Source organism: Myxocyprinus asiaticus, chromosome 46 (genome assembly GCF_019703515.2).
Source record: "Myxocyprinus asiaticus isolate MX2 ecotype Aquarium Trade chromosome 46, UBuf_Myxa_2, whole genome shotgun sequence".
NCBI classification, from domain to species: Eukaryota; Metazoa; Chordata; class Actinopteri; order Cypriniformes; family Catostomidae; genus Myxocyprinus; species Myxocyprinus asiaticus.
This window is the reverse complement of record NC_059389.1, coordinates 30,085,464-30,094,155: the sequence shown is the minus strand read 5'-3', so window position 1 is coordinate 30,094,155 and position 8,692 is coordinate 30,085,464. Positions and strand designations below refer to the sequence as shown.

Genomic DNA, 8,692 nt, shown 5'->3' with positions numbered 1-8,692 from the left:
GCCTCTCTCCCGGATGAGCTAAATACTTTTTATGCTCCTTTCGAGGGAAATAACACCACCCTCACAGAGAGAGCTCTCGCGGCCAAAGCTACAGAGGTTAGTTCACTCTCCGTCTTTGTAGCGGATGTAAACTGATCCTTCCGACAGGTGAATATCCGTAAAGCCGTGGGTCCAGACGGCATTCCGGGCTGTGTCAACAGAGCGTGCGCGAACCAACTGGCTGGTGTTTTTACAGACATTTTCAACCTTTTTCTCTCCTTGTCTGTGGTCCCCACATGCTTTAAAACGTCCACCATTGTGCCTGTACCAAAGCAATCAAAAATAACTTGCTTAAATGACTGGCGTCCTGTTGCTCTGACCCCCATCATCAGCAAATGCTTTGAGAGACTAATCAGAGATTACATCTGCTCTGTGCTGCCTCTCTCTCTAGACCCACTGCAGTTTGCTTACCGCAACAACCACTCCACTGATGATGCCATTGCATCTACACTACACACTGCTCTCTCCCACCTGGAAAAAAGGAACACATATGCGAGAATGCTGTTTGTAGACTACAGCTCAGCATTCAACACCATAGTGCCATGCAAGCTTGATGTGAAACTCCGGCCTCTGGGCTTAAACAGCTCGCTGTGCAGCTGGATCCTGGACTTCCTATCAAGCAGACGCCAGGTGGTTAGAATGGGCAGCAACATCTCCTCATCACTGACCCTCAACACTGGAGCCCTTCAGGGCTGTGTTCTCAGCCCACTCCTGTATTCCCTGTACACACATGACTGTGTGGCAACACACAGCTCCAATGCCATCATTAAGTTTGCTTATGATATGACGGTGGTAGGTCTGATCACTGACAATGATGAATCAGCCTACAGAGAGCAGGTGCACACTCTGACATGCTGGTGTCAGGAGCACAAGTATTCCCTCAATGTCAGTAAAACCAAGGAGCTTGTGGTGGACTTCAGGAGAAAAGACAGAGAACACAGCCCCATCACCATCAATGGAGCACCGGTGGAGAGTGTCAGCAACTTCAAGTTCATCAGTGTCCACATCACAGAGGAACTCACATGGTCCGTCCACACTGAGGCCATTGTGAAGAAGGTTCACCAGTGCCTCTTCTTCCTGAGACAGCTGAGGAAGTTTGGAATGAACCACCACATCCTCACATGGTTCTACACCAGCACTGTAGAGAGCATCCTGACTGGCTGCATCACTGTCTGGTACGGCAACAGCACCGCCCTCAACCGCAAAGCCCTGCAAAGGGTGGTGCGAACTGCCAGACACATCATCGGAGGTGAGCTTCCCTCCCTCCAGGACATATATACCAGATGGTGTGTGAAAAAAGCTCGGAGGTTCATCAGAGACTCCAGCCACCCGAGCCATGGTCTGCTCTCACTGCTACCATCAGGCAGGTGGTATCGCAGCATCAGGACCCGCACCAGCTGACTCCATGACAGCTTCTTACCCCAAGCAATCAGACTTTGAACTCTTGATCTCTCACGATCAATATACATCAGCACTGCACTTTATTAATGTTATAATCTTATATCTCTCACTGGACTGTCATAAATTATATTCTCTCTTAACAATACTGGCAATTAACTGACTATCAACTTACAGCCTGAATGTCAATACAGCACAATACAACGTACTGTATATTTTATATATACTATTTTTATTGTATACTGTGTATTCTATATTGTGTGTATTGTATACTGTACACTGTATATTATTATTGTATATTGTGTTGTGTAAATATGTGTATATTAGATATGTAAATTGTATTGTAATCTGATGTTATTGTAAATTGGTATGTCTCATCACTGTCATGACTGCTATGTTGGTCGGAACAGCACCCAAGACTTTCACCTACTGTTGCACTTGTGTATATGATTGTGTGACAATAAAGTGATTTGATTTAGATTTTTGATCAATAATGCCTAAACTAAAGACTCTGCTAACTAAATTCAGCTGACTCGATACATGTGTTAACGGACTATGATAATGGCCTACTCAGACAACACATTGTTTCCTAGAGCTGGAAGAAAATACTCAAAACCGACACAATAAGCAGCGTATCTATCAACCACAAATAATATAATATTGAGCAGCAGCCGTCGGAGTCGCATTGGAGTGACGTCACCTTCCCTCTTCCAATGATTGGCTAGAGGAGGAGCTGTAGATCAAGAACTAGTGGACCAGTAGGGACACAAAATGCCCCCTGATTTACATGAAACTCTACTCACAAGTTTTGGAAAACCAAGCACAGAACTTGGAAACAAAAGCAAAGAAAAATACAGCGTAAGCGTACAAAAAAAAAAAAAAAAAAAAAAAAAAAAATTTTAAATATGAGCAAAATTGTCAGAACACAAAAAACAGAAATATAACCAAGGAAAACATGATTTTGTTTGCAATTTTGATGACTTTGCTTTAATTGTTCTGTTTTTCTTTTTCCAGCATATTTTAAATGTGTTTACTTATGTTTGATTCATGCTTGTTTTTTTTTTGTTTTGTTTGTTTTTTTTAATTATCTGCGCTAATTATTTTGATCTGCGCTTATTATTTTGATTTACGCTTATAATTTTTGGATCCGTGACCGCAATACTTTATGGGATTTTGATCCCATAATATAGGGCGTTAAACCAGTGCAGAGAGCGCGTGTTTGTAAATAGCGCATTTACCAGGCGCAGTTGATTCTTACTGAGGTTTATTTATGAGCGATTATGATCATCTTAACTTTTCCCAAACTAGCACTTAAATCGCTAGTTATAAAGTAGAATGGCCCCCCATTAAAACGCCGTCGTAATTAAAGAATGACACAAGATAATCATTCACAACAGAAACTTTATTATGCCACCACAGATACAGTTGTTCACAGATACAAATGTGAAGCTTCACAAGATAAAACAGAAAAATATAATAAAAATACTTAATGGCTGTTGGTTAATTGATTTACTTGGAGCGGTATACTTGCGACCCCTAAGCAAATCAGTGGCTGTAATCATTAAATGAAACAGGATATACGACACAATCTATAAATTGTTGTGCATAGATTAACATTTAGAGTATAAACTTAACTTTGTTCGATGCTGAACAAACAGGTAGGCACAGGCACTAATATTATTTTCAGTGAAGTTTTAACACGAAACAGGAAACTCATGAATATTTATGTATACTCCGCCCAGTATAACCGAAAATCTCAGAAACCGAATATTTCAGAACACCTCCGATCTAAAGAAGTTTTATATTTTTTGTTTATTCGTGTCGTGCCCACATATTCACGCAGCAGCAGTAGAAACATGAGGATATTTTTCTTTGATTTAATATAACTAAACTCTGTTCCTCCGCCCTCTTTGGGGAAAAGTGCGTGTAAGTGGGTGTGTCGAGTGAGTTTAAAATTTATGATGAGTTAAAGTTTGATAATGGCCATGTGGACTCTCGCGGAGAAACAGGGTCATCTGGAACTTCTCCTAAGCGACCGCTGGGTTCGGGTCTCCGCTGAACTCACCCGGGACACCCTCACACTCACGGCGGCGAGCGAAGCGAGCGAGCCCGCGGGCTATCCGAAGCACAACTCTCACTTGAGAAACGGCCGTTCCAATGGAAATGAACTTATTCGAGAGCTTTATCCGAGCCCAGATCGGCTCAACGGGACCGGCTCAGACTCGGACTCCAGCGGGTACTGTGACCCGGTGGGGCCGGAAGGGGTCCGGAGGGTTCTGATAGTCAAACAGGAGTCCGGCGGGCTTGGGATCAGTATTAAAGGCGGACGGGAGAACCGCATGCCCATCATCATCTCGAAAATCTTCCCCGGTTTAGCAGCCGATCACAGTAGAGCTCTGCGCGTCGGCGACGCGATCCTGTCCGTCAACGGCAGCGACCTCCGTGACGCCACGCACGACGCGGCGGTGCAGGCGCTGAAGAAGGCCGGGAAGGAGGTGACGATGGAAGGTAAGACGATCACTCGAGTCGCGAGGATTCAGTCGGGCCCGCACGGAGCTCTGATTCTTATTCAAAGCAAACGATTAACAATGTTTTAAATAATTGATAATGACACAAAGATCAAAGTTTGCATGTTGAGCATAATATTAAGATTAGATTAATTAAGTTATGATAATTAATAATTAGATTAAGTTTTAAAGTATTGTTTAGTCGGTTTTCATGCACTAAACATGAGTTCATTTGGCATTCAAAATCCTGATTTTAATCTCAGATTCAGGTGTGAATTACATTAACATTTGAAAATACATTGCACATAATGATGGTATAAAATTCAGGTTTACAGTAATTTTAACAGTTACATGAATCATGAGGTATATCATTTTGCTCTCACTCTGTAAATTGTTAAATTTACAATGCATTCAGGGTAGAGTGGCACGAGTTCACACTCACTCTGCAGCTGTCTAAGCTATATGTCTTTAGTTGGGCCAAAGTCTTTCTAGCAAGTCAGTCCACTGTCAGCCATCTTTGGAACGCTCTCGGGAGGTTATTTACAGTCATGCCAGTGCAGCTCCTATCTACTTGAATGGGGAAACACCGAAATCTCAAAAACGGCTGGTCAAGATTATGATCAAAGAACATATTTCAAATCCGCAGTAAAATCTGACAATGATGGTATAATACATTTTGCTTCCTTACCTCAGATTACACAAAAAAACAGAATGTTCTCGGCTTGTATAGCTAATGCACATGCACTTTCCAGAGATAATTGACAGGCGGTGTCTGTATCTAAAAGGGGATTGGCTCTTTTACCTGTAAGGCGGGACATCCTTTCTACATCGGTTGGGCGCTAGAGCCGCTGTTTGGGCGTTCCAATTTCTCCCATTCATTTTAATAGAAGTGGCCCCTCTCTGCTAAATAATCTCTGGTTGGGCTCACAAAAAGTTATATTAGGTCATCGCATAATGTCACTGTACATAATGATAATACCCCAACGTCACGGAATACACGCTCAAACTCATCCAGTAAAGCCATATGTAAGCACATATTTCTGATTATTAAATTTTATTCAATTAAGTTAAAATAATGTGTTTATTGTCAATAGTGTTTCATTGAGTGATCTTACATCTTGGATAGTCTCGTCTATTAAAGTTTTACACCTAAAGCAGCCAATACTGACAATGATATACAAACGCGAATGTTCTACATGTCTAAAGCACATAAAGTGAATAAACAAGTCTTTTTTTTTCCTCTCCCCTTTTCTCCCCAATTTGGAATGCCCAATTCGCAATGCACTCTTAAGTCCTCGTGGTGGCATAGTGACTCGCCTCAATCCGGGTGGCGGAGGACGAATCTCAGTTGCCTCCGCGTCTGAGACAGCCAATTCGCACATCTTATCACGTGGCTTGTTGAGCGCGTTACCGTGGAGACGTAGCGCACGTGGAGGCTTCACACTATTCTCCGCGGCATCCACGCACAACTCACCACGCACCCCACCGAGAGCGAGAACCACATTATAGCGACCACGAGGAGGTTACCCCATGTGACTCTACCCTCCCTAGCATCCGGGCCAATTTGGTTGCTTGGAAGACCTGGCTGAAGTCACTCAGCATGCCCTGGATTCGAACTCGTGACTCCCGGTGTGATAGTCAGCGTCTTTACTCGCTGAGTTACCCAGGCCCCAAATAAACTAGTTTTAATCAACTCACCCTTTTTACAGAAACCATGATCCAGCTCATAACAACTTCAGATATAATCTGCATGCCCAATACTCAATAGTCAAATTGATTTTCATCTCTCGACTGAAAGTTTCGCCCCACTCATTCAAGTCCTTGGTTCACGCATGCTCATCAGCTGCTCACTGATCAGTTCTGAGTATTTCAAATTGAAATAATCGATTCTCAGTTCAGTGTACTGTTTACTCGAGAGCTGCTGTCCCCGGATCAGTGTACTTTTATCTCGAGAACTGTTGCGACCAGATCATCATCATACGTTGATAAAACTGTAATACAATCAAGTCGTAAACATATTTCCAGTATGTTTTATTTGTTACACTTTCTGCTGTTCAGAAAAATACATCAGAAACAGACATTTTGTCCCCCTTAATCACACAGCACATGCATGCTCAGTATCAGCAACTCAGCAGTTCTCAATATGTCGGATACCTCCGAAAGAGGCGATTCTCAGTTCAGTGTACTGTTCACTCGAGAATGGCTAGGAGTGACTCATTGTACTGGTGACACGAGAACTGTTGCAACTGGAGTGTTCAGTCTGATTTGTGAACTAGTTGGAACGGTTCATTGCAAAGAAGAGTTGGCAAAAGCAGATATCACCAGTTCTAGGTTCATATTACTCCCGGTTATCTGCTAAATTTGATTCGGAGTGTCAGGCACATCCGAGAGACAGATTAAGATAGAGTAACTTATGGATCAGTGTTGACTCTACGTGAACTGTTTCAAACGATTCAGTCTGATGTGGTGAATCTGTTCAACTCATTCCCTGAAAAGAACCAGTTCAAAAGAACGATTGAATGAGATGGCTGTTGGAGTTCAGGGCGTACACTTGTCTGTGTGGGCGCCTCATTCTGCCCCCCTGCTAGATGCTGCCCATGTCGCCCATGCCTAAATCCGCCACTGCTATGACGGGGTGTAAATCCTTACTGAAATTCTTCATATATACAGGGCTCCAGACTAAAAAAAATGATTTAGGAGCCATTGGCTCCTTAACTGAAACATTAAAGGTGCAGTATGTTACCTTAAAAAAACGTAAAAAATGAGCCCTTCCCGGACTTCCTAGGTTCCCTATTAAAGCCTGTAGACTGATTTTCATGAAGGGAGTGGGTCAGTTAATCCAAAGGATGTGACGTTTATGCGCGCTCCTGAGAGCCTTGCCTCAGTGTTTCTCTTCCGCTATTCAACAACAACAACAAACTGCAACACTAGGTAACGTTATCTTAGAGATGGAATCCAGCAAATGTCCGGCTCCCAGCACAACACCAACTCCAACACAAACTCAGAGTAAGCCAAAAAAAAAAAAAATGAATCCCGCCGGGCTAAGCGGGGACATGATCGTGGTCGAGCGAAAACTAGAGTGAACATTGGCAGGACATTTGATTCCTGGAGGGAACTTCGTTCAGTTTTGTCGATCAAAACCAACCCTGAATTGGCATTCTTCTTATTGGAAAGCTTACATAACTGCAAAGAATGTGAAATATAGTGCCATAAGGATTGATCTGTGTCATTTTAGCTAACTTGATCTTGCCTACTAACGCTGACGAATTAACTTTCAAATAATTTCACCGATCTTCTCTTTATAATAAAAGTCAGGTATACAGGATAAATTTAAGCAAATACACTGGTTTCTTGATCGTAGTACAAAATATGACATACAAAACATACAATAGTGCAACATAACAGTGGAACAGTAAAATGTCTGGTTTAGTTCGGTAGTATGTAGCTGTATGTGTGTATCAGTACGCTATGTTAGCTGATAAGTAGTTTTAGTTTAGTCTCAAAGTTTGTAGTAAAACAATCATAACTGTGTAATTTTAATTATGCTACCTCATTTGTCAGCATGATGCCGGTGGATCACGTTCAGTCTCTTTGTACGTTACATCATTGTTTTGGCTGATGATCGCTCGCTCACGTCCCTATGGAGTGTGTGCAGGAGCACAAGCAACAGGTAGCTGGCTGCAGTTCACTTAACGGCCACAGGTGTCATTAATAACAAGGGTTTCGGAATCTTACATACTGCACCTTTAAGGAGCCAAATGGCTGTTTTTAGTTGCCAAATAATATAATTGCTCTGTTGTTCAGAAACAAGATTGAAAGTGAAGAAAAGGAAGACAGCTGATAACCCATTAATCTGAGGTTTAATAAACAGTATATGTTCATTAATGTTCACACCCCTTTCATAATTTATACAAATATAAGAGATACATTTTTTTTATTTAGTACTGCCCTTCAGAATCTTCATAAACAAATATTTACATAAAGCATAGTATGCATATAGTAGTTTATTGCCTTCTTGAGTGTCAAAGAATGTTTTCACCTTGTGTAATAGTCCCTCAATTGTCTTAAGTGTCAAAAGTTGGCTCTCACATTATATATATATATATATATATATATATATATATATATATTTACAGGGCTCGACATTAACGCTTGTCTGGGACAAGTGGAAATTTTGAACGGGCAAGTTAACGAGAATTTTACTTGCCTGGCCGGACAAGTAGCCCGATTAAAATCTCAATAACGAATGTTGGCTAAATAGCGCGGGATTGAGCACAATTTTAATAATTCCCACGTTTCACTTTCAAAATGAGGGAAATTCCTTCTCTCCCTCTCACCTTCACTCGTGGTGCAGTGTTCAGCAGCTTGTGCGTGCGAGTAGTGCGCATATCTACTGAACTTTAGATTTTACATATAAACTACCGTTCAAAAGTTTAGGGTCACTTACGCATTCTTAATTGTTTTTATTTTTTTCACATTTTAGAATAATAGTAAAGTCATCAAAACTATGGAAGAACAGAAAATGGAAATATGGGAATTATGTAGTGACTAAAAATATCCAAAATAAATCAAAACTGTGTTATATTTTAGCATCTTCAAACACATTCCCTAGATTTTGCAGAAATGTACTCTTGACATTTTCTCAACCAACTTCTTGAGGTATCACCCTGGGATGCTTTTTAAACAGTATTGAAGGAGTTCCCATCTATATGCTGGGCACTTAGTGGCTGCTTTTCTTAATTATTCGG

General features: G+C 41.5%; 1 protein-coding gene across 7 annotated transcripts in view; it reads left to right on the top strand.

Moving 5' to 3' along the window:
* The first annotated feature begins 3,199 nt into the window (after positions 1-3,199).
* LOC127435770 (beta-2-syntrophin-like) overlaps positions 3,200-8,692 on the top strand; it is a 47,611-nt gene continuing 42,118 nt past the window's right edge. For 4 of the 7 annotated variants that reach the window (XM_051689454.1, XM_051689453.1, XM_051689452.1 and 1 more), the window contains exon 1: positions 3,200-3,945. In XM_051689454.1, the coding sequence (XP_051545414.1) occupies positions 3,417-3,945 (529 nt within the window). In that variant the 5' untranslated portion in view covers positions 3,200-3,416. The remainder of the gene's footprint in view (positions 3,946-8,692) is intronic. The other 3 variants (XM_051689456.1, XM_051689455.1, XM_051689459.1) reach the window with 2 other exon arrangements.